The sequence below is a fragment of the Chrysemys picta genome, chromosome 1, assembly GCF_011386835.1.
Source record: "Chrysemys picta bellii isolate R12L10 chromosome 1, ASM1138683v2, whole genome shotgun sequence".
Classification (NCBI taxonomy): domain Eukaryota; kingdom Metazoa; phylum Chordata; order Testudines; family Emydidae; genus Chrysemys; species Chrysemys picta.
This window is the reverse complement of record NC_088791.1, coordinates 26,256,190-26,280,852: the sequence shown is the minus strand read 5'-3', so window position 1 is coordinate 26,280,852 and position 24,663 is coordinate 26,256,190. Positions and strand designations below refer to the sequence as shown.

The following is a 24,663-nucleotide window of genomic DNA, read 5'->3' as shown; positions in this document are numbered from 1 at the left end:
TCCCCCCACACTAAATTCCTCCACACCTGGATTTTGCCGGGCTGAGCCTGCCTGCGCCACACCTGGATCAGGGGCCTGGGTTCGACATGCAAGCAAGACTCCGTTCCTCTTGCTTAGGGTGACCAGATGTCCCGGTTTTATAAGGACAGTCTCAATATTTGGGGCTTTTTTGTATATATAGGCTCCTATTACCCCCACCTACCCCCTGTCCCAATTCTTTACACTTGCTAGCTGGTCACCCTACTCTCGCTTGTTATCTTGTTGTGCCTGGTGCAGAGGGGCAGGGAGCAAGCGTGTTTCTGGGTCAGACTCCCGCCCCTTGCGCTGTGTCAAGTGCAGCCTTAGCTCCCAACCATGCTGCAGCCTGCACGTTTATTTATTAACAAAAATATGCAGAATTTTAAAACATTATGTCAGCCCTGGCTCCGGGGGTCAGGGGAGAGGCTGGGTCTCTGTCACCCTGCTGACTGAGGGAAGATTGTGACAACGTGCTGGCTTGACCCCCCCACAGGAGGAAGGCCCCAGATTTAGGATGGCTCCTGTTGGCCGCCCACGGCTGCTAATTCTGCGCTGTGTCCTGACCTGCCAGGGGGAGGCGGGGCGCAGAGCGAGCGCCCAGCCGGGGGCTGGAGGACAGTGACTGAGCGGGGGAAGCGGCTGCCCGAGCTGCAGCGCAGGAACGTCGCCAAGCGGGGCCTGTTCGGCTGCGGGGCCAGGTCCCGGGGGGGCGGTTACCGCGTGACACGCGCGGGGACCCGGAAGTGGTTGCCGTGTATCTCTCCATGCGCCGGCTCCTGGCAACTGGCGAGAGGGAGCGAGCGAGTTCGGAGCCTCCGGCCCGGGCGCAGCTGGCAGCACCCCCCGGCCGCCACGATGCTGAGGGGGGCAGAGGAAGGGCAGGTCACCGCGGTCACCAGAGCCCTGTCAGCGGGTAGGTGCCTTCCCTGTCCCGCTCCCCACGGGCACCCCGGGCCACGCGGCTCCGCCCCCGCCGCTGCCCGGCCTCCCCCCGACCCGCGTCATCTTCGGCGTTCCCGCCACCTCCGGAGCGCCGGGTCCCGCTGCCAGGGGCTCGGGCCGGGGAGTGACCATGCAGCACCGCCCCGGCTGTCCCTGGCAGCTCCCTGCTCACGCCCCCCGGGTCTGCGCTAACTCACCGAGGGACTTTGGGTGTGACCGCGCCGCTGCTTGGGTTACGCCCCGCGCCCAACAGCTGTGCCCAGAGAGCCCAGAGCTCCGCTCGTCCAAGCAGGTCATCCGTGCTCCGAGAAATATAGAAACCCTTGGGACAGGAGTGTGTCCCTGTACAGCGCCAAGCACAATCCAGCACTCAAATGCCCCTGGCTGCCAACCAGATACATGCTCCTTCCTCCAACACACAGACTCCTATAGCCTGCGATATGCTACCACCTACGGCCACCATCCTGCAGACACTTAGGCATGTGTTTAACTTTATTGCCTTTGACGTCATGTAAACGTTTGATTGCAGCATCGTTAAGGGGCAAGAGTGATTTATAGGGTTCTTACAACTTTAACAAACTTGCAGCAAGTGTTGTTGCATAGGTTTTCCAAATAAAGGTTCTGTTTTTGGCAAAGTTCTATTAGACTGACGGTGCTAGATTTTAAGCAATGATTGCCCAGGCCACTCCTTTAACAGGAAGCCGGACACTGCTAAACTTAAATATGTGCTGTCAGTGCCAAACCACGGGTATTTTTAGGGAGTTGATGAATAAGTAGTGAAGTACTGTACATAGAACATCTAATACAGTATTTCAAAATAGTCAAAAGCAAGTATTTAAACTGGTAGTTTAATTTGGGCATGGTGCGCAGTAAGCATTTCTCATAGCTATTGCATAGGGTCAACAGTGTAGGAACTTTTATGGGGTGAGGAATGCTTTTGTTTGCTTGCTGACTTTAGGACATGATCCTGCAAACAGTTACACACATTTAACTTTACTCCTGCAAATAATCCCATTGAAATCCAAAACTAAGCACATGCTTAAGTGTTTTCTGGGTCAGATCCTTTATCTGTTTAATTCTGAGCAATTTAATATCTAAAAAAAAAAAAAAGAGGATTTAAAAGTCACTGTTATATAGTTGAGGCTTAAAATGCAGGTTTTGCAAAACTATGTTATATAAATAGAAGAGCATTTAGCTCATGAAGTACCCTATTTTATTTGGTTTTGTTGTATCTGAACATTATCCTTTAATGGTTTTAATGCAAATATTGCATTATTATGCCAGTGAGGGCCAGAGAGTGAAATTAACCAATTTGATTTCATTGTCACAAGGGAGTGATGTGTAAAGAGTTAACATCATAAATGATAAGAGTTAATCTTAACTTCAGTATTTTACTGCTAGCAACCCCACCCCTTTCCCCCAATATTCATGACAAAGGAAAGAATGTTATTTAAAAATAAGATTTAACTTGGCATGTCCTTCTAATTTGATGACATTTTAGCGTTTGAAAATATAACAACATACTTGGCATAAACAAAGTAGTGGACTATTTTGCAAGTTGATACAATCTTTGCTACAAGTTTTATTAAATGTGAATTAAAATGTCTCCTGGCTGTGGTATCTGATTAGACGTTTGGTGAAATACTTCTGGGTTCAGGATGGAAAGAACATTCTAATCCAGAAAATGAAGCTAAGTTTCTCTTATACTTTTGTTTACAGCTTCTGTGCTTTGTCAAGTTGAACCTGTGGGAAGATGGTTTGAAGCATTTATTAAGAGGAGAAACATAAATGTTTCTGCCTCTTTCCAAGAACTGGAGGATGAGAAAGAGCTCTCTGAAGAGTCAGGGGATGAAGAATTGCAGCTTGAGGAATTCCCTATGTTAAAAACACTTGATCCAAAGGACTGGAAGGTATACAACTAATGTGAAAATTGAGTTAGTTCTTTTGCTAGAAGCATCACAACAAATTTATCTAAATACTTGTTCCTTTTCCTTTTCTTATCTGGATTTTCCAAGTTCTTTAGCCCTATAGCTTCCTTTTTGTATTCCACAGGTAGTCAGGTGACTAAGGACTGGTCTACACTGGGAACTTACATCAGCATAGCTATATCTCCCAGGGCTGTGAACAATTCAAACCACTAAGCGATGTAGCTATGTTGAGCTAACCACTGGTTTAGACAGTGCTGGGTTGACAGAAGAATTCTTCTGTCGCCCTAGCTATGGCCTCTCAGGGAGGTGGATTACCTGCGCTGAAGGGAGAACCCCTCCTGTTGGTGTAGGTAGTGACTACATTGAAGTACTACAGCAATGCAAATGCTACAGTTTAAGTGTAAACATAACCTAAGTGAGGACAGTTTTACAAAGTGTCAGTAACTTTCCTATTGTTAAGTAGACTGAGGGCTGGTCCACACTACAAAATTAGGTTGGCTTAACTATATGGCTCAAGGCTGTAAAAACTTTCACCCCTGTGCAATGTAAATAAACTGACCTAAGCCCCAGTGTAGACACTCCTAGGTCAAAGGAAGACTTCCATCAACCTAGCAACCACTTCTCAGAAAGATGGATATACTATAGCGACAGAAGAACCTCTTCTGTCGCTGTAGTGTCTACACTACCATGGCGCAACTATGCTACTGTAGCATTTCTAATGTAGACATACCCTAATAAATGCGCATCAGAAGGAGATCTTAGCGTTGAAGCTCCATGTCCTGCTTAACTGGGGGGGTGCAATTAGTGAACTGATTGGCCTGAGATCAGTCCTAAACCCACTAAAATCAAGTGACGCTCAGTAAGAAAATGTTGTTTTTCTTCTTCTGGGGAATCCAGGCACCTTTTTCAACATAACATTTCTTGACAAATTGAGGTACGCACTCATCTGTGTTTTGTAAAATCCTATAGCTATATGAATTTGTGTTAAACTGGATGCATTTCTATAACAATGGCTTATTTTGTAATTACTCAATTTGTAGTTCGACATTGCTATAGTCTGTGGGAGAATTGTTCAAATTGCCTTTTTCTAATCTTTATACACAGAAAGGAGATTGCTGCCTCTCTTTGCTCCTCACAAAAGAAGCTATGTAAAGAAACCTTTCAAATAATTATATTGGTCTGCATATGTGGTCTTGTTTTAAAGCCCATAAGAGAATTCTACTAGATTACAGGTAGCTATGGTTTTTAATGTTTATATTTCTTTATCAGAATCAAGATCACTATGCAGTTCTTGGACTGGGGCACATAAGATACAGGGCTGCTCAGAAACAAATCAAAGCAGCGCGTAAGTAATTGCATTTCTTATTAGTGGTATTAGAACATAGTATTTTTTATCTTGTGTATACAATTCCATATTGTAAATACAAATATGTAAACTTTATGGACCAAGAGTATATGCATTTCACTATAAAGCTGAATTTGTTTCACTTATCAACTTTTTCATTCATCTCAGACATCTAAAACCTGCAGGTCTGAAAGTTTAGTGATTCCAAACACCTCAGACAGAAATCTTCAGACTCTCAGCTTTCTGATCTAGCCTTGGTTTTCAGAGACAACCTTGACAATATAATCCAACCCACTCTATCTCTTCTTGAGTTTGCAATCAGCCTAGCTGAGAGAATAGCACTTAAAGAAACAAGATCTGGTCCCCTTCAGCTGAATATGGGTAGGGGAGGGGGTGTTGTTACGTTGAAGCCTATTTATTAGTACCTACATTGTAACATTGGTTAACTGTTTAATTACTGAATGTTATCAGAAAAATCTAGTTACTGCTCTTATTATTCCAGTCATTTAAATTAATGTCATGTAGGAATAAGGCTGTAACTACTGAATTAGCATGTAATCAAAGGTTTTGTTACATATTATTTGATTTTGTGATAATTTAGATTATTAAGAAGTTTGCTTTTCCCTGATTTGAACGTAAAAGGGATGTTTACTATGTTGTCAGCTGAAAAAGTGTTCGGTTCCTGAGGTCTGGGTCTCTGGGATAGAGCAATGTAGTTAACAACCTTTAAGTTCTCATATGCTAAACTGATGTTACAATCTTCTTAATATTACAGTTAATTAAGCAATAAGACAAGGAAGCTCATGCAGTTACACTGCTTAGTGACATGACACAAGTTTATCATAAGTCATGAAGTGTGATTAATCTGTACAATTCCATGTTCTGGGATGTTTTATGGCATTTATACATTTAGAAATTTAAAAAGCAGTATCTGTCATATTCTAAAATTGTAATTAGTGCTTTAAAGTAATACAGTAAAGAGAGAACTTAGGAGAAATAGTAAAATATTTAGCTGAACAGTATTTAAAACTGTTATGATAACTAGTTAATGACCTTTGTGAAATAAATTGATGGATTTAGGGGTTGATCCTGCAAACACTTATGCATGTGAATAAACTCCTTGTCTCCAAAGGGTTAACCCATTGTCTCGTGTGGGTTAAGACAGTTTACTCCTGAGTGTAAATGTTTGTTATGTTCCCAGTGGTCATGTTCACTTCACAGGAACCACCATCCCAATTAATGCTAATTACCATATTTGTTAACTGTTTTGACAGAAAGGCAAAAGACTAAATTGTCCAAGGAGCCTGCAATACCCTCTTCGCAGAGGTGGTCCTATCAATACAGAGATAGGCCATATTGGAGTGAAAATGAGAGAGCTTTCACTCTTGATTCATCCACTGTTCCTGTTCTGTGAATTAGAGGCTTTAATCTGGTTCCTTTCACAAGCCATAGATTTATGTAATCACTCCAGTACTGCTTCATATATCTGATAAATGGGGTAAAATGCATTTCCGGGGCTGGTTCCAGTACAACTTTGAGTGCTGCAGAGTTCTACCACTGAAGGGAGGCTGCAGCTAGAGCTTGTAGCAGAGGGGTTAAAATAACTAAATATGGTTTCCTCCTGGAAGTCTCCACTACAGTCCTGTGGTTTTCAACTTCAGTAAAGATTTCGTATGTGAAAGATACAACTTAGAATTTAGCACGCTCTCGGTTTAGGCCTTGATCCTAAAAAGACTGGCACACATGCTCAACTTCATGCACTGTGAATAAAATTAAGCATATACCTAAGTCTTTTCAGGATCGCGCCTTAGTTATTTTCCTTAAAAACTGAATCTGCAATGAAACGCCTATAAAGGGACACCGTTGATTTAAAAGTCACATTCTGTCTACATTATTTTTACCTACTCTAGTTACAAGTAACATCTAATATTGTAAATTAAAGAATTTTTGTATTTATTTTAGCAGTTTGTTGAATTTTTGCATTTGATAGCACTTTGTACAAAGTTTGTTTTATAGTTTTTCCTCTGTAGTCAGTAAGACCCCAGTCCTGCAAGTTACTCCATGCAGACCCCTGTGTCCCAGCAGAGCTCATTGCAGGTTTAGGGCTGCAGTCATTTGGAAGATGCCAGGGGGTTGGAATGTTAGAAGTCCCAGAGAAAGTGGTGCTGGTTCCAATTGATTGGAAAGAGAGGTAAAGATAGTCTGTAGTTATGATAATTTTGTGTCCTGGCATAGGATGGAAACATTTTTTAACTAACACTGGATTTTAATTTTCAGTGATGATATTATATTCAGGAGGGTCTACTTATTTCGGTTTCCTTCCTGATACTAAAAAAAAATCTGAATAAAGAAATGCAGATCATGATTATGGTGCTGTTTTGTTTATTTTCCAAATTACAAAGTGAAACGTAGGTGGTGTAACATGTCTAAACTCAACTTGTTTGTTGCTAGATAAAGCCATGGTTTTGAAACATCATCCAGACAAGCGAAAAGCTGCAGGGGAGCAGATAGGTGAAGGTGACAATGACTATTTTACCTGTATAACTAAAGGTAAGAGATTTGGAGGAAAATATAACAGTGCTAGTTTAATCTGGTGTTTAGTATTTTTACAGTGCTTCAATTGTAGTTCTTACTCTTTGCACAGTTTGATTGATAGCTGTAAAACCAGAAAAAATGTAGTTTTACCATTTTATCAAGCTGTTTCAAGAAGTAGAATCAAATTAAAATAGCTTTCCTTCTGTTGGAAACAATTCTACAATAGCTCCTCTTATTTCACAGCTGACCTGCAGAGCATCGGTTTCCCATTTCATGCCAAGTGATAGGAGAGGGCAGTTAAAGTAGATTCTTTATAGCAATATATACTAACATGAACCAATAAAAGTAGCCACGTATCTCCTAAAATAAACTGGCATCCTACTATGCCAGGTAATAGACTAATTTAAAGGGGAGAAGTCACTATTGGTACTAGGACCTAACTTCTCGTGCAGCTGCTCTGCCAGTTGAGCTAAAGAAGCCGATACCCTAGCTCAAGTCAGCAGACACTGTTATCTATTACCCATAGTTGGCCAAGCCAAGCAAGGTCTTGTGCTCAACTCAATAGCATTTATCTGTCTATAACATGATAGATAACTTTGGAATACGGCATCTGATCAATTCCAAACTTCCAAGGAATGTTCTAGGCATTAATGGGCATAATCTTGTAGAGCTGGTCAGGAATTTTTCAACAAAATGTTTTTAATCAAAAAATGCCAGTTCACTGGAATGAAAACTTTTCGCGGGAAGGAATCAGTCCTGACCAATTTCTGTACTTGAAAATTTTGAAAAAAGTTTTGAAATGTCATGAACATCCCATTTTAAAAACAAAAAAAACTTGTTTTTCTGGTTCAAAATAACTTTCATTTTGAAATGTAAGTTAATTACAGTACAAACTTTTGTTAAATGTCAAAATTAAAATGAAACTTTCAAAATTACCTAACAAAATGCTTTGATTGACCTCACGTTGGGGTTTTTTTGTTTTTGTTTGTTTGTTTGTTTGTTTTTGGATTGTGAAAATTTATTGAAGTTTTGACGTCTCATCCCAGTTTGAGATGGGGAAAAATTTCTGACATCTCAAATTTTTTTGTGGGATAGGAACGTTGTTTCCCACCCAGCTCTATGACCCTACTGATTTTGGTGCAAATTGGAATACCAGAAAAGCCAGATTCAGGGGGAAACTAAAGTCCCAGACTGCCTGGTGCTGCTTTGTGGGGAGATTGGCCATATCTTGCAGTCTAGTAGAAATAACAAAGCCTAAGAGGGAGGGTTTGTAGAGCGGAAGCAGAACCTAAGGGTGTGGGGGTAGCAGGGGCCACAGGGATGGGGCAGTGGCTGTGAGAGAAGCGGGGACCTGTGCGGAAGGGGGGAATGAAGGGGGAAGCAGGGACCTGGAGGTGAGTAGTGGTGATGGGGTGACAAAGCAGGGAGCCAAAGGGAATAGGAGTGGGGGTAGATGGTGATGGGGGAAGCAGGGACATGGAGCAGGGGAGCTGGGCTGATAGGTGTGGAAGCTGGGAGATGGGGAAGGGAAATGAGTGGACAGAGGAAGGGGAGGCACACAGACTCTGACAGGAGGGAATACAATGCAGGGATGTGGGAAATGGGGGGTACACAGAGACCCAGACATGGGGGTGGGGAATGAGGGTTAGTGGTATGGGGGGAAGAGGACAAGAGGGGGACACATGGTCCCAGGCATAAGGAAGGGGTGGGGCAGTTGCAGGAAGTCCCTGAAATGGAGGGGGGTGAGAGAGGGTGGCAGGTAGGGAGGCTGTGGGGTGGAATGGAGGGATGCGCCAAGCCCCTGTCTACATAACCTGCAAAGTGAATGACCCCCTAGGTATTAATGGCCATGTTAGAGTGCTGCTTAATGCTCCATTTTGAAGTTCCAGTGACACTCGCAGCAGAAGACATAAGTACTCCGGTCGATAGCTCTTGTTATTGCCCCATATCCTGTAATCAGACTCGCACAGGCAATTACTAGGGAAGTCCATGGGACACCACACAGGTACAAGGACCTGTCTACATGGATGTGATTGCAGAATCGAGGCCTAAAGGAGTTTCACCCGAACTCCCACTGCACTGGACTGAATTGACCATTACACAATTAGTTTAACATATAATTTGGTTTTCCATTTATAGCTGTACTTTAAGGGTTAAATTTGTTGGCTGTTTTTTATAAGCTTTTTCCTCCTCTTCAGTGCTTTTGTTACTGACCATTTTCAGGAGTTGACAGCAAATTTCTTCCAGTCACAACAACAACAAAAATGTTAGAAACACAGAGTTCTAAAGTATGGTGGACTTTTTTTTTTTTAAGTGTTTAGAAATTTGTCTATAACATTTCTTCCAAGAAGCTCCTGTATGTACATTCATTTCCAACCTGGTGTTTTATGGCCTTTAACTTTTTTCTCCAGCTTATGAAATTTTGTCTGATCCTGTGAAGAGACGAGCATTTAACAGCATAGATCCTACTTTTGATAATTCTGTACCTTCTAAAAGTGAAGCAAAGGAAAATTTCTTTGAAGTTTTTTCACCAGTTTTTGAAAAGAATGCCAGGTGAGTTATGTCACAGTCATTCCGGCTCCCATCGCCATTGCATGGGAATCGGCCATTTGCAGTTCCATATGGCATTATGATTGTAACTAGTGGGTTCTTTCCCCAAGATTTTAAGTGTGGCTAGGAAGCACAATGATTTAGCAAGAGTTTAGTTTAATTATGTCTCAGGGTAACAGCTCCTGTATTCCTCCTCCGTGGTTTCCTCAAGGGCACCAACTTAAGGTTTCCATCTCCCAACCGTCACCTCTCAGGCGGAGACCCCCATCTCTATCCCTCTTGACCAGGGTTTTAAGTCTGAACAGCTCCCTGCCTTATACTGATATCCCCAGCAAACCACTCTTCTTAAAAGCCAGCACCTGTGCTTTTCTTTTCTCCTCTTTCTGAGGGCTATGAACAGTGTATTGCCAGCAGTTACGAGATACCATAGAGCTCTTTCTAAGTAAGCACATTTATTGTTATGGTAAAAGCATTACGGAGGAAATATATAAAAAACAATAAACAGATTTAAATACAGACTAAACAAAGCAAGAGTCACCCATCACCTCATAGGCCAAAGTCTTTCCAACACTTCCACAAAGGTTGGGGCCCCTTTTGGATATAAGGTATTGTCTGTTTGGATCAGAAAGAAGGCCCTGAGTCAGTGTAAACACAGCCTTTGGTATCTGAAAAACCTAATTTGAACCAGTATATGCAATCCTCCCAGGGGGGTTGTATCTCTCTTGAAGTGTTTACAACCTGAGTGATTTGCCTTAATCAGCCCCCACTGTTTTTGGTTCCTGGAGGAGTTGTGGTAAAGCCTCCCTCCTGAAACTGCATATAATCCCTGGCCCATAGTGATACATAAATTTAATACACTGTGGTCCCCAAATATATTGCATGAGATTGCAATTAGGGCTGTTGATTAATCGCAGTTAACTCACACGATTAACTAAAAAATTAATTGTAATTAAAAAAAATAATTGTGATTAATTGCACTGTTAAACAATAGAATACCAATTGAAATTTATTAAATATTTTTGGATGTTTTTCTACATTTTCAAATATATCGATTTCAATTACAACACAGAATACAAAGTATGCAATGCTCACTTTATTTTTTATTACAAATATTTGCACTATGAAATTGATAAATAAATAAAACAGTATTTTTCAATTCACCTCATACAACTACTGTAGTGCAATCTCTTTATTATGAAAGTGCAACTTATAAATATAGGGTTTTTTGTTACATAACTGCACTCAAAACCAAAACAATGTAAAACTTCAGAGCCTACAAGTCCACTCAGTCCTAGTTCTTGTTCAGCCAATCACTAAGAGAAACAAGTCTGTTTACATTTACGGGAGATAATGCTGCCCACTTCTTAATTACAGTGTCACCTGAAAGTGAGAATAGGCGTTCGCATGGCACTGTTTTAGCTGGTGTCGCACCTCCTCATTCTCTCAGAAGAGTGACATGCTTCCCTTTTGCCCAGAATTTAAGCATAGCTGCTCATTTCCTTTGTTGGCTTATTAAGCAGTTGCTTCTCTCTGCAAGGATGCTGTTGCATTGACACTGTCTCTGTGTATTCCAAAAAAAACCATGTAACAGGTAACTAGCAAATAGGAACCTAGACTGAGTTTAATTCAATTTTATTTTATAAGACTCAGTTTTATGGCCTTTACAACTTTCATTTTAAACAAGGTTCAATTCATTGTTACAGATGGTCAAATAAGAAAAATGTTCCTAGACTGGGGGACATGAACTCTTCATTTGAAGATGTGGATGCATTTTATTCATTCTGGTAAGTTAATGCTTCGGTTTATAGTTAAGGAACTGTCACTTTAAAAATGTGATATACTGGATGTTACGAGGTTTGCGGAGCTGTACATCCTTGGTTGAAGTCTCCTCTGGGCTGGTGGTGGTCTAAAGTGACCCAGTGTCTCTTTGATGCCTTATATGAAACGAATTGGTTTCACTCTAGTTCATAGTTAATACATCTTCCACATAAAACCACCACACAGTTGGCACCCTTGTTGGCAATCTGACCAGAATAGCCAGGGTTTGAATGAATGTGGAGACGAGGGGTGTACATTCCCACCCCTAGAAAATCCAGTCTGTGAATTACTACAGGCAACTCCACCCTGCGCTCTTGGAGGGAGAGCCACTCTGCTTACACACACTAGCTCTGTAATAACAATTTCAAGAAGTAATGCTGAGTCAGATTTGTAGAAGGGATTAATTAACAGCAATTTGCAACATACACACTGTAACCTAGTTTGGGCTAAAGTTGACTTGCACTTAAAAAAAGTAACAAATTGCAATACCAGTCAATTTATACACAGTCAACTCTGTGTCTTTCCCCTAGCCTGTTCCCCCGATGTGAACATCCAATGATTTCTTCTTCTGTCCTCTGTTCTAGGTGAAATAAATCTACTACTTCATTTCTAGGTTGCTTTCATCTTTACTCTTTGTCAGTTTGTGTATGACAATTCAGCAGAGGAAGGGATGTCTTGTTGCTAAAGCACAGACCTCAGTGTAAGGAGACCTGGCTTCTATTTCTGGCTTTGCCAAGACTCCCTGTGTGACCTTGAACTCCCCCTCTGTTAAACGGGGATAACGATAATTGTTTGCTTACCAAGTGCTTTGAGATCTTTGACTGAAAGACGCAGTAGAGGGATAGAGTAGTTGTTGTTAGTAATGCTACAACTGGTGTTTTCTTCATAAAACAAAGAGGCTAAAACATTGACATAAGACTGGGTGGATAGGCAGTTTCTATAAATGGAAGAAGACTTAAGAAAACCACAGATGCTAGTTAACTCATAGGGTATCTGGCATCTAAATAAACAAAGCTAAAATACATTTAAACAAATTTAAAAACAATGATTCTCAAATGGACTGACGGCATCTATTTCTATAATATTTACAAATAGCTTTTCTTGAATTTGGCAAGTTGACTGAATGCAACAATGTTGGTCTGATTGCTAATGATCTAACTGCATACTAAAACCTAACATTAAAAATGCAGACACTTTTAAAATGGCTTTATCTTTTTGTTTTATCAGCAATTATGTCTCTCACCTGCATTGTTTTAATTTTGCATTTACTATAGGTATAATTTTGATTCTTGGAGAGAGTTTTCTTATTTAGATGAAGAAGAAAAAGAAAAAGCAGAATGGTATGTAAGTAAAAAGTCTTTGATAAGGGACTAACTGATTATTACAGCAAGACTTTTCACCTTGTAGTTAGGTTGTAAATCAGGGGAAGGAAGGGGGGAAGGATAGTCTAGTTATTAGAGTGTGGGACTGGAAGTGAGGAGTTCTGAGTTTTATTCCAGGCTCTGCCACTAACTTGCTGTGTGATCTTGGACAAGTCACACTCTGTGCCTCTGTTTCCTCATTGGTAAAATGGGAATAATTCTTGCGTATGTCACAGGTGTGTTTATGAAGTGCTCTGAGATCCTCTGGTGGCAAGACTATACAGGTGCCAAGTGTTTATTTCTTGTACATTTGTGTAACTTCAAGCTATGATCTCAAGAGATCTCAAAAGCAGATTTGGGCCAGGGTGGTACTGGTGATTCAGTAGGTATCACTCTCCTTTCTGAATCAGCACTGATTTGATACTCTGCTCTGAGGATGGAAGTGATACTGTTTGTATTTAGACAGGAAGTTGCTGGCATCTTAATGCCACTAAAGATCCCATGACACTCAGGAGTAGTGATATTACTGAATTGTCCTGACCAAGTGCCAATTGTTAATTACATTCTACCTACTTTAACCTTCCTGTAGTTGTAATTTGTAGATTTGCAGAGTTTAAGGCTAGAAGGGACTCTCAGATCATATAGTCTGATCTCCTATATATCACAGGCCATTACATTTTACCAACTTACTCTTCTGTTGAGCCCAGTAATTTGTGTTTGGCTAAAGCATATCTTCCAGAAAGGCATCAAGTCTTGATGTGAAGGCACTCGCATCATTCTGTATGACTGCCCTGCCCTCATCCCTAATAACCATTCCACCAATCTTTGTGTCATTCATAAATTTTATCAGCACCGATTTTATATTTGTGTCCTGATCATTGATGAAAATGTTGAATAGTATCTGGCCTAGGACCAATCCCTGCAGAACCCCCCTAGAAGCACCCCCATTCAACGATGATCCTTCATTGATTACTAATTTTTGAGATCACTGAGTTAGTCGGTTCTTAATCCATTTAAAGTGTGCTTTAATATTGTATAGTGCTAATTTTTTAGTCAGATCATTGTACTGTATTAAGTCAATTGCCTTACAAAAGTTTAAGTATATTACCTTTACCCACCTTGTCCCTCCCTCAGCTCCTAGCTCCGCCCACAGGCACTGCCCCCGCAACTCCCATTGGCCGCGGTTCCCGGCCAATGGGAACTGAGGAGCAGGCAGTGTGCAGCGCTAGGAGCTCAGGGAGGGACATGTCGCCGCTTCCGAGAAGCCGGGTAGGGATCCTGCCAACCCCGCCAACTTGCCCCTGCCCCCCAGCACCAGCGGGGTCCCAGGCTGCTCCCACTCAGGCACCTGCGGTGCCCCCCGGACTGCAAACGCACACCCCCCCCCAGCACTCACAGCACCCCCTGGTCGTGGTCCCCCCATGAGCATCTGCGGCACTCCCAAGATTTGGCCAAGTCATGGACAGGTCACCGGCCGTGAATTTTTGTTTACTGCCTGTGACCTGTCCATGACTTTTACTAAAAATACCCATGACTAAAACATAGCCTTAGTGATAAGTAACAATCAACATGGATTTGTCAAGAGCAAATCATGTCAAAGTAACCTAATAGCTTTCTTTGACAGGGTAACAAGCCTTGTGGATGGGGGAAACAGTAGATGTGGTATATCTTGACTTTAGTTTTTGATACTGTCTCACATGACCTTCTCATTAACAAATTAAGGAAAGATAGCCTAGATGCAGCTACTATAATTAAGTATTTAGTCATGGGTATTTTTAATAAAAGTCGTGGACAGGTCACAGGCAATAAACAAAAATTCACGGCTGGTGACCTGTCCATGACTTGTACTATAAATACCCCAGACTAAATCTTAGCTGGGGGGGGCCGCTGCTCTGGGAGGCCCGGGGGAGGGGAGAAGGGAGGAGTGCGGCTGCTGGAGGGACCCTGGAGGGAGCCGCTGCTTGGGGGTGTCCCCGGAGGGCCGCAGCTCTGGGGAGAGGCACCAGGGCCAGCGGCACCCGCTGCTGGGGGCTGCCGAGCTGTGGCTGCTTCCGCTGCCCCTGGGACCACTGCTTAGGCAGTCCCCAGGGCTAGCCGCACTGTCCGCTGCTCAGCGGCCGGTGCGACTGGCCCCAGGGCAGCTCCAGCAACGGCTGGCTGCGGGGCTGCCGGAGCGGCTGGCTGCGGAGATGCTCTAGCAGCGCTGGTGCAACTGTCCCTGGGGCCGCCTGAGCAGCTGGCCACACGGGCCGCTGCAGATGTCATGGAGGTTGCAGAAAGACACGAAATCTGTTACTTCTGTGACCTCTGTGACAGATACGGAGCTCTAACCATAATGTAGGTATATAACTGGTTGGAAAACTGTTCCCATAGAGTAGTTATCAGTGGTTCACAGTGAAGTTGAGAGAGCATATTGAGTGGGGTCCCACAGGGATCGGTCCTGGTCCTGGTTCTGTTCAATAGCTTCATAAAAGGTTTAGGTAATGGCAGAGAGAGTACATGTATATAGTTTGCCGACGATACCAAGCTGGGAGGGGTTGCAAGTGCTGTGGAGAATAGGATTAAAATTAAAAATGATCTGGACAAACTGCAGAAATGGTCTGAAGTAAATAGGATGAAATTCAATAAAGGACAAATGCAAAGTTTAGGAAGGAATAATCAATTGCACATATACAAAACAGGAAAATGACTACCTAGGAAGGAGTAATGTGGAAAGGGATCTGAAGGTATAATGGATTTACAAGTTAAATATGAGTCAACAGTGTAACATTGTTTAAAAAAACAAGCATCATTCTGGGACATATTAGCAGGAGTGTTGTAAGCAATACACGAGAAGTACTCCATCTGATAAGATGTATCCAGTTCTAGGTGCCACATTTCAGGAAAGATATGGACAAATTGGAGAAAGTCCAGAAAGCCAAAAAAAACCGACTAAAGGTCTAGAAAACATGACCTGTGAGGAAAGAGTGAAAAAACTGTTTTTCTTTATTCTGGAGAAGAGAAGACTGAGGGGGAACATAATAGTTTTCAAGCACATAAAAGGCTGTTACAACGAAGTGAAAAATGGTTCTCCTTAACCTCTGGTGATAGGACAAGAAGCAATGGACTTAAATTGCAGCAAGGGAGGTTTAGGTTTGACATTAGGAAAAACTTCCTAACTGTCAGGGTGGTTAAGCACTGGAATAAATTGCCTAGGGAGGTTGTAGAATCTCCATCATTGGAGGTTTTTAAGAACAGGTTAGACAAACACTTGTCAGGAATGGACTAGTTAGTCCTGCCTTGAATGCAGGGGCCTGGACTGGGTGACCTATTGAGGTCCTTTCCAGTCCTTCACTTCTATGAGCCTATGATTACTGAACTGTCTTTTATGTTAGACTATGTAGTGTGGTTGAGCTGTTGTGCAAGGATTCAGGGTTTGCACTTGACCTTTGTGGGCCAACAGCTGATGCTCGTAACTCTGCTTTTACTACAGTTGAAATTTGAAGTATCTGCAAATTGGTTCTTGTAATGGAATTCCTGACAGGACTCCTCCCCCCCCCCCCCCCAAAAAAAAAAAACCCAACTGTCAGGGACAGTACTTGGTCCTGCTAGTGAAGGCAGGGGACTGGACTCGATGACCTTTCAAGGTCCCTTCCAGTTCTATGAGATAGGTATATCTCCATCCATTTATTAACAATGCTGGTGATTGGCAGAGCTGAACTAACACCATGCCTTCCAATTTGTAGTCGAGATGAGAGGAGGTGGATAGAAAAACAGAACAGAGCAGCCAGAGCACTGAGGAAAAAAGAAGAGATGAACAGGATAAGGACATTAGTTGGTAAGTATAAATTTTGCCTTTTTAAGAAGAGGCATTTGGTAACTAGCAGTGAAAAGGTTTAGTGTCCCCTTTCATGGACACAATGCTTTGTTTCCTCTGCTAGACAATGCATACAGCTGTGATCCTAGAATAAAGAAATTCAAGGAAGAAGAAAAGGCAAAGAAAGAAGCAGAAAAGAAAGCAAAGGTAGAAGCAAAACGAAAAGAACAGGAAGCAAAAGAGAGAGTAAGTTTGTAAATTGTTTATATGGGTTGAGAAACTCAGAAACTTAAATGTATCTGATCAGCTTCCAGATCTGATAGAGGCCACACACTGAAAATTACACGAGGCCTGAGACTTGCTATTTTCAGTCTTGTTCCAGTGCCAAAAAGGCACTGCTATATTTAGGGACCAGTGACGCTTTTAAGATTGAGAGTGAGATGTGGGCAGGACACAGCCCTGGCAGCCAGGAACTTCTAAAATCAAATCCCTGTTCGGTGCAGACTTTCTTTACTGTCTCAAGCAAGTTCCGTTAACATTTGTGGCTTAGTTGCCCCATCTGTAAATTGAAATAATTGCTTACTTTATGGGAGTGCTCTATGGACTGATTGGTTATTATCTGTAAAGCCCTTTGAAGATGAGCAGCAGCTTGCACTTGCTAATGCAAGCAATCTGTGAGATATCTGCTGGTAAAATCTTAGCGTGATTGAAGAAGTTGGGACGTAAAAGATGCTAATCCAAATGGTATGATTTTAAAAATCATATTTTGCAGTCCACCAGCAATTGCACTTCAGAGGAGCAGCACAAATGCTTACAGAACCATTAGATTTTTCTAAGGACTGGTCCTGGAGCAGGAATAAGATTTCTTCTAAAATGTAAATCTGCAGTGGTTCATGTCCACACTACCCTCCTTGGGTCGGTGGGGCAGATCCTCACCAGGAGCGCCTCCACCAACCTAAGAAAGGCGGTGTGGGGAGCTGAGAGTCCGGTTTCTCAGCTCCGCTGGCAGCTCCCTGCTGGGAGCCCGGTTGCCCCACAGGCTCCCAATGGGCTTCCTCCTCCTCTGCTCCCCATTCCCTGCCAGGAGTTGGGGAAGGCACCCGAGGCTTTTTGCCCCCAGGGAGCAGGGTCCAGCTGCCTTGGCTCTCCCCCCGTTTCCCCCCACCCCACCCCCCGGGAGCCAGGCAGCCTTGTCATTTTCACTGCTCACCCAGAAGCCCTAGCTCCCAGTGAGGGGAGAGCCACTAGGGCTTCTCAACCTGCCCGGCTCTCCAGAAGAGCGGGGGGCAGCTGGGTTCTAGCTGCCCAGCTTTCTTGTCAATTTCACAGTGCCAGTGAAATTGACAAGACTGCCAACAGTGGATGTGTCTACACAGACAATGCATCGCCCTAACTACACCAACGTAAGTCTTATGTGGGTGGAAGGCTGTGGTGTAGACGCTGACATAATTAGGTCAACGTAAGCTGCCTTAGGTCGACTTAACTTAACGTAGTGTAGATCAGCCCTTAGAAACTGGGTATCTTCAGTGCTAGTGAGGTATTTGTTAATTAATGCCAGGCAGTGTGTGCATATGTGCTTGCGCATTCATCTTTTGTTTATTTCTTAAAAGGTCAATCTTCCAAGTGTTTAAGTATTGATAGTTTTATTCACCTTGTTAAAGTAGCACATCTTGTGCATCTTACACAAGAAGACCTACTAAATTTTTTTCCCTTTGATTGCAGCAAAGACAAGCAGAATTAGAAGCAGCACGGTTGGCTAAGGAGAAGGAAGAGGAAGAAGTTCGACAACAAGCATTGCTGGCAAAAAAAGAAAAAGATATACAGAAAAAAGCAATTAAGAAGGAAAGGCAAAAATTGAGAACAACATGCAAGGTATAGATGTCATTATAGCTGAATATAGACTATATTAATGAAATTGTCGCACCCGGTTAGACCAGAACTTTTGCTTTCATGTCAAATCACTCATGTATGTTTATCCTTATAAATGGAGGTGGAGGGTGGAAATTGTGTCCATAGGTAAAAGTGTTTTTTCTCCACGTGTCAGAAACACTTGTATTGTTGTTTACAAGTAAATGTCATTATAGATTTTTTTTTTTTAAATACAGAATCACAACATAAAGAGATGCTTTGGTCTGTAAAGACAAACCAATGTAGCTTTATGAAGACTATCAACTAAAAAGCAAAATATAAAAGTGCACACTCATAGTCCAATTTCAGTTGCATGAAAAACATCCAATTTATTTTAAGGCTATTCAGCCCCAGTTATAGTAATACTGGAGGAATGGGTGTGTTTTGAGACACTCTTTGAATTTCATTGTCCTATACCTTCAATGGAAAACATGTATTTCTGCTTTCAGAACTGGAATTACTTTTCTGATAATGAGGCAGAGGGTGTTAAAATGATGGAAGAGGTGGAAAAGCTTTGTGATCGTCTTGAACTAGCAAGGTACGTTTTCCTGACTCTCTTTACTCTATATTTTGATATCCATCTTTCTACTAGCTCTCCAATATAACTTAACAATTTATTTTTAGTCTGCAATGCTTGAATGAAGCACTTACATCCACGACAAGGGAAGGAGGAAAGGCTGCTGTAGAAAAACAGGTAATTATACATGGTGTCAAATCAATGTAATGAAAATATTTAGATTAACTAAGCTTTCCTGACTGTCTGACAGCATCTAAACAAGTTGGATATTAACTTAAGATATGCATCTTAGACTGGGTTCGTTACATGGTAAGAATGGCCACCAAGACCTGTTTCATAACACAGAGACGAGACTTTGCCACTACTTCCACAATATATAGCATAGTTCAGGGTTAGTCTAATGTGCTGGTGCCAGCAGAGTAAGAGTTTATGCATTTTAGATTAGTACCTAATCATCACAGTCAGTAACTGGTGTAATATCCCATAAGATTTTAGATAAGGAAGTTCATATTCCTCAGCAGTAGTGAACTACTCTGGGAAGAATGGCCCAATCTTCGCTTATCTTCATTATGCAAACAAAATCTAGCCTCTGTGCCAATGACCAAGAGTCAGCAGTCAGTCTAGACTTCCCCTACAATATTGTTGCTCAAATATTGGAAAAGTGTCTAGTTTAATTTCATGAGTTTGCACTCATTATGCGTCAGTTTTTTTGGCGTGCCCATGAGTATGTCTACACATAGCTGTATCTATGTCATCTGTTGGGGAAATAATGGTGGAATTAGGTAGACTCTCTTTCCACAAGTGTGATGTATAAGAATAAGAAAACCAGGGAAAGTTGAAGGCTTGAAGCAATTCCAGTAGCTGAAAATGTAGTTGGGACTTTAATTTTGGATTTGTGGAATAAAATGTTAATATTAATTGATGCATATTTTTATTCACCTAGATAGAAGAAATAAATGAACAGATCAAGCAAGAAAGAGAAGAAGCAGAGGCTCGTTTGCGCCAGGCAACAAAGAGTTCAGAGAGATCAACAAGCGGTGGCGGAGGTGGAAGTAAAAATTGGTCAGAAGATGACTTACAGTTATTGATTAAAGCTGTGAACCTCTTCCCCGCTGGGACTAACTCAAGGTACTTTTTCCTGTTTTAAATGTAAAAGGCAACTATTATTTTTTTTTAGTAACAAAAGTTTCCAACTTGTGGCATTCCTCGTGAGATTTCAGAGCATCTGAAACAGTATTTTGCTGTAGGGCCTCTACAATGTCCCTCCATGTACGCTTTAGACAATCCCTTCATTTTATCTCAGTCCAGGGCAGAGACCTTAGTAAGAGGCCAACCCAACCTCAATGGAATTTAATAGAAAAGTTCTGCACTCCATTTACTGTGGACGTAAAGTAGCATATTTAGTTTCCAAAGAACTGAGAGTGCTAAGGATTATAGATATGCTATTGCAAGCATAGACCTCACTATATAATTAGCTAAGAAATTAAACATATCTCTCACTGCTATTAAATATATCTCTCATTGCTATTCTACCGTGTGCTATTTTGCATTGTTTGTTTTCCATTCTTGGTGTAGGTGGGAAGTTATTGCCAATTATATGAACTTGCATTCTACTACTGGAATAAAACGAACAGCAAAAGATGTCATCAATAAAGCAAAGAGCCTCCAGAAACTTGGTATCTTTATTATCTTTGTAAGATGGTCTGCGTGCTTCTATATTATTTATGTAATAAGTTATTTTTCTTTAAATGCAAAACAAAACATTCATTGTCCATTCATGGAACCGTTTCTATCTTCATTAAGTGAAAGCAGGTGCTATTATTAGCACAACCACTTGCCTTAGCTCATTCTGAGTGGAAATCATCTTTGTCAAGATGAATTTTTAGATCCGTGCTGCTGTGATGAAGAGATTTTACCATGAAATACAAACAGGCGTTGTGCAATGGCTAAACCACCATGCTGTGTTGTTGAGATGCAGTTCAGTTTAAGACTGAACCATCACAATGCTATCTGTATTAATCATTACTGAAAATAAAAAGTCGAACACCAAGACATTCCTTTCTTCCTGCTCAGTATTCCACTAGCGAGAGAGTGCATTATTTAAAGGAGTTTCTCAGTCATATTGTACCAAGCTACTTGCTGGGACAAGAAAGAGACTTAAAACGACCGACAATATCCTGAGTACCTGCTGATAGAGCTAGTTATCCATACTAACGCTTAACAGATTTAGAGCCTCATCCTGTAGTCATCACTCCTGGGAACAATCCCACTTGGCTACAGTGGGACTAAGCATGTGATTAGGGCTGCAGGATCAGACCCGTGCCCTGGAAAACAGCTTTTATAGTACAGTGTAAACATTAGAATAAGATTGAAGCTGTTGGATATGTCACTTTTGGATCAATATAAATCTCACCTAGTTTTCATCTAACCACCCTTATTGCTAACCTTTGAAATGAAACATTACATTCATCTTCAGAATATTTAAATGCTAGCTTTAGGCTAATCTGCTATATGATGTGTTAGGCATTATGTATGGCTTTTTAAACTTCCCATTGTGGTCTCTGGTCTTGTCAACTAAGTGAATCTGTATTGTCCTCAGACCCTCATCAAAAGGATGACATAAACAAGAAAGCTTTTGATAAGTTTAAGAAAGAGCACGGAGTGGTACCTCAGACAGAGAGTGCTGCACCTTCAGAGCGATTTGAAGGTAAGGCTGTCAGAGAACTATTTTCAGCCCTTCACAAACAATTCTATGCCTTTAGTTATGCTTGATAAAAGATAGTGGCCCAGATTCCTCGTTGGATGTCTGCAGGTGAAATAAAACTATAATTTAGTGAGTGCAGAATATGGCCAAATAATGTGTTGGCCCAGGACACATCCATTTGTGGCAGCTGTCAGATTTAATGCAGTTTTGGGGGGGGCTCTCTTGTCTCTCCTAAAGATCCTTCTCATTTCCCCAGAAGCAACCCTGGCCACTAGAGCCACACTGTCAGGAACTGGGGGGGGGGTGGTGGTTCAGGAGATCCACTGTAGGGGCAGAGAAGGTATGGGCCCTCTCCCCAGATGAGCTTGGCTTTGCATAGAACCCCAAGATCTGTCCAGGACACTTCCTTCCCCAAGGGGCTTTCCTAAAAGTGGATGATCATTTCCTTACTGAAATGCAAAAGCAAGCAGTTATAGGCTTCTTAAATGGTTTAGAAGGCACAAGTTTCATAGGAATATCAATTTCTTAGCAGCATTCTCGCTAGCTCATCCCATGGCAGGGACAAAGTTTTATATAATTAGAGGACTTCTGGCTAAACATCTAATATTTCATCACTATTCTCATTTATCAATGGCTTTTTATAAAACAGGACTAGTCACAGATTCAGCCCCTTGGACTACAGAAGAGCAAAAACTTTTAGAACAGGCTTTGAAGACATATCCAGTAAATACTCCTGAAAGATGGGAAAAAATAGCAGCTGCTGTCCCAGGCCGGTCAAGAAAAGACTGCATGAAGCGCTATAAGGTAGGAAACACTGTTTTGTCTGTGTCCTACGATTATGTGGTTAGCCTGCTGCAATATCTAGTCTCCACAACTGCCAGAGCTGCTGTTTCTTCAAGGAAAACAAGTGGTAAAAATTAGTTGGTCCCAGGATATGAGAGACACAAGGTAGCTGAGGTAATAATCTTTCATTGGACCAACTTCTGTTGTGGGAGGGATAAGCTTTTGAGCTTCACAGAGCTTTCATTCAAGTCTGGGGAAAGTAACCAGTGTGTCTATGCTAAATACAATTTGGAATAGATTGTGAAACAAGTAGCGGGGGGGGGGAGGGGGGGTTAGTCTGTATCCACAAAAACAACAAGGAGGCCACTGGCACCTTAAAGTCTAACAGATTTATTTGGGCATAAGCTTTTGTGGGTAAAAAACCCCCTTCTTCAGATCCATGGAGTGAAAATTACAGATCCAGGCATTCTCTTCATGTATAACAATACCTGCATCTGTAATTTTCACTCCATGCATCTGAAGTGGGTTTTTTTACCCACAAAAGTTTATGCCCAAATAAATCTGTTAGACTTTAAGGTGCCACCGGCCTCCTCATTATTGTGAAACAAGGGGTTCATATATGCTGAAGGAGACTGCTTAAAATTAAGTGGGCAATTAAGGTATGTTACATTGTTATGAGCCATTATGAGATACCAATTTGTAACATCTTATTGCTTGCTAACCCTTACCTGGGCTTCATTTTAAGTGGTCTCCTACAGCTTGTATTCAGCGTAAGCTATGTCAACACTCACTACAGCAGTGGGAGGGGTTCTCCTGTCACTCTAATTAAGCTACCTCCAAGAGGCAGTAGTTAAGTAGATAGAAGAACTTGCCCACTGATCTAGCACTGTCTACATGGGGGGTTGGGCTGACTTAACTACATCACTCAGGGATGTGGATTTTTCCACTCACCTGAGCAATGTAGCTGGGTTGACTTAAGGCCAGTGCTGCACTAAAACGTTAAGACACTCTGGTTACCTTCCTCTGAAGAAGAGCTCTGTGATACTCATTGCTTCCACCAACAGAAGTTGGTCCAAATAAAAAAAAAGTTACCTATCTTGTCTCACCAATTAAGGTTAACAAGCATGACAAAGTGTTCACACAGTACTGAAAGGAGGAAGGCAGCAGTTCAAGCTGTGGGAAAGGGAGCATAACTGATTAGTCATGTCATATCTTGGCTTTGGATATTCAGCCTCTGCTTTCTCCAAATTCTCTACTCTTATTTTCCAAAGGCAGGCCCTTGTCTAGCCAGAGTCCTAGTTTGGTTGGCAGAGTTAAGTCACCATCTGATTAGTTATCTGACAATTTAATTGGTTAAATATACCACTTTGTTTCTTTTCTTTTACGCTGCAGGAACTTGTTGAAATGGTTAAAGCAAAGAAAGCTGCCCAGGAACAAGTGTTGAATGCTGCTAAAGCAAAGAAATGAGACTCAGTGACAATCTGTGTGTTCTGTTTTATAATAAAAATGCAAATACTGTACATGTTTTTATTCTTTAGACAAATTACACATAAATAAGTGTTAACTTTCTGAAATTAGCTTCTCCAAGTACAAAAGGGTGTAAGGACTGAGAATAACTGTCAAGGTGACTTCCCCTAAGTGACATTTATGTAATTTTTGGTACTGAATTTAGGGGTGGGGGGGGGCAGAGAAGAGATCAAATGTATTTGTCTTTATGCCTTGTGACAACTGCTTTAGAAGTCTGGTATCTTCATTAAAACATTGATCGTGTGTTCCTAATCACGTAGCCAGTACATGCCACTACGGATTCTGTTGTAATCTGGAAGTTGTTCAAGCGGACCTGGAAATTAAAAAGAAGTAAGTCAAGACATCCATTTAAGCTGCAGCTTGGCCTGGTGAGGAAACAGTGAAGGAGAATAAACTTACCCACAGCAGCGATGGCAGGGCACTTATCATAAATGTACTTTGTGCAAATCTCTCTTATGGTCTGGGCATCAATAGCCTGAAAAGTGTTTTAAGAAAAGTTAGTTAATATTTTGTTGGACTAAATCTATTAGAGCCCAGAGTTGAATGATTATAATAAAATGGTTTTACAGCTAATCAACTAGTAAGTTAGCTGCCATGTCTTTCTAAAGTAGCAGTTCAACTCATGAGCTGCTTGCGGCCCAATTAGCACACAGCTGTGACCTCTGTGACATACTCCGGGCCATACAGGGATAGTATATATACGGTGTGGATATGGCGCACCTCGGTAAATAGTTTGAGAACCATTGTTCTAGAGGGCTAGCAAAGTTTCAGACAACCTTTCATCCTCTATACCAGGCTGGCCAAACTTACTGACCCTCTGAAATGCAAATGAGAATCTTCAAAAGTTTGAGAGCCAGGACCACCTGCTGGGACTTCAACCCCCTGGCAAGGGGTGGGGGCTCTTGGGGTTTAAGCCCCACCACCCCAGAGC

The 24,663-nt window shown here is 41.8% G+C and overlaps 2 protein-coding genes across 3 annotated transcripts in view; one reads left to right on the top strand and one right to left on the bottom strand.

Moving 5' to 3' along the window:
• Positions 1 to 507: 507 nt before the first annotated feature.
• Positions 508 to 23,725, top strand: DNAJC2 (DnaJ heat shock protein family (Hsp40) member C2). 2 transcript variants are annotated; one of them, XR_006176667.2, is made up of 17 exons: positions 508 to 931; positions 2,680 to 2,870; positions 4,158 to 4,233; positions 6,685 to 6,783; positions 9,180 to 9,321; positions 11,022 to 11,102; positions 12,411 to 12,476; positions 16,223 to 16,314; positions 16,418 to 16,539; positions 18,016 to 18,165; positions 18,651 to 18,739; positions 18,826 to 18,895; positions 19,662 to 19,846; positions 20,294 to 20,411; positions 21,318 to 21,425; positions 22,072 to 22,226; positions 23,598 to 23,725. XR_006176667.2 is itself a non-coding variant. In XM_008172467.4 (17 exons), exons 1-17 carry the CDS (start codon positions 874 to 876, stop codon positions 23,670 to 23,672), a joined length of 1,860 nt encoding a protein of 619 aa, XP_008170689.1. In that variant the 5' UTR covers positions 508 to 873; the 3' UTR covers positions 23,673 to 23,725. The 2 variants fall into 2 exon arrangements, 1 of the variants encoding a protein (XP_008170689.1); XM_008172467.4 differs by having other exon boundaries at positions 20,294 to 20,394.
• PMPCB (peptidase, mitochondrial processing subunit beta) overlaps positions 23,680 to 24,663 on the bottom strand; it is an 18,137-nt gene continuing 17,153 nt past the window's right edge. The window contains exons 12-13 of the mRNA XM_008172468.4: positions 24,132 to 24,207; positions 23,680 to 24,045 (exon numbers count right to left, since the gene is read on the bottom strand). Of these exons, the coding sequence (XP_008170690.1) occupies positions 23,981 to 24,045; positions 24,132 to 24,207 (141 nt within the window). The 3' untranslated portion in view covers positions 23,680 to 23,980. The remainder of the gene's footprint in view (positions 24,046 to 24,131; positions 24,208 to 24,663) is intronic.

Excerpts from the sequence above, each read along its gene's own strand:
- DNAJC2 (XM_008172467.4), top strand. The coding sequence starts at position 874 with ATGCTGAGGGGGGCAGAGGAAGGGCAGGTCACCGCGGTCACCAGAGCC. Across the intron at positions 932-2,679 it reads CACCAGAGCCCTGTCAGCGG|CTTCTGTGCTTTGTCAAGTT; the intron begins GTAGGTGCCTTC and ends TTTTGTTTACAG. Across the intron at positions 12,477-16,222 it reads GAAAAAGAAAAAGCAGAATG|TCGAGATGAGAGGAGGTGGA; the intron begins GTATGTAAGTAA and ends TCCAATTTGTAG.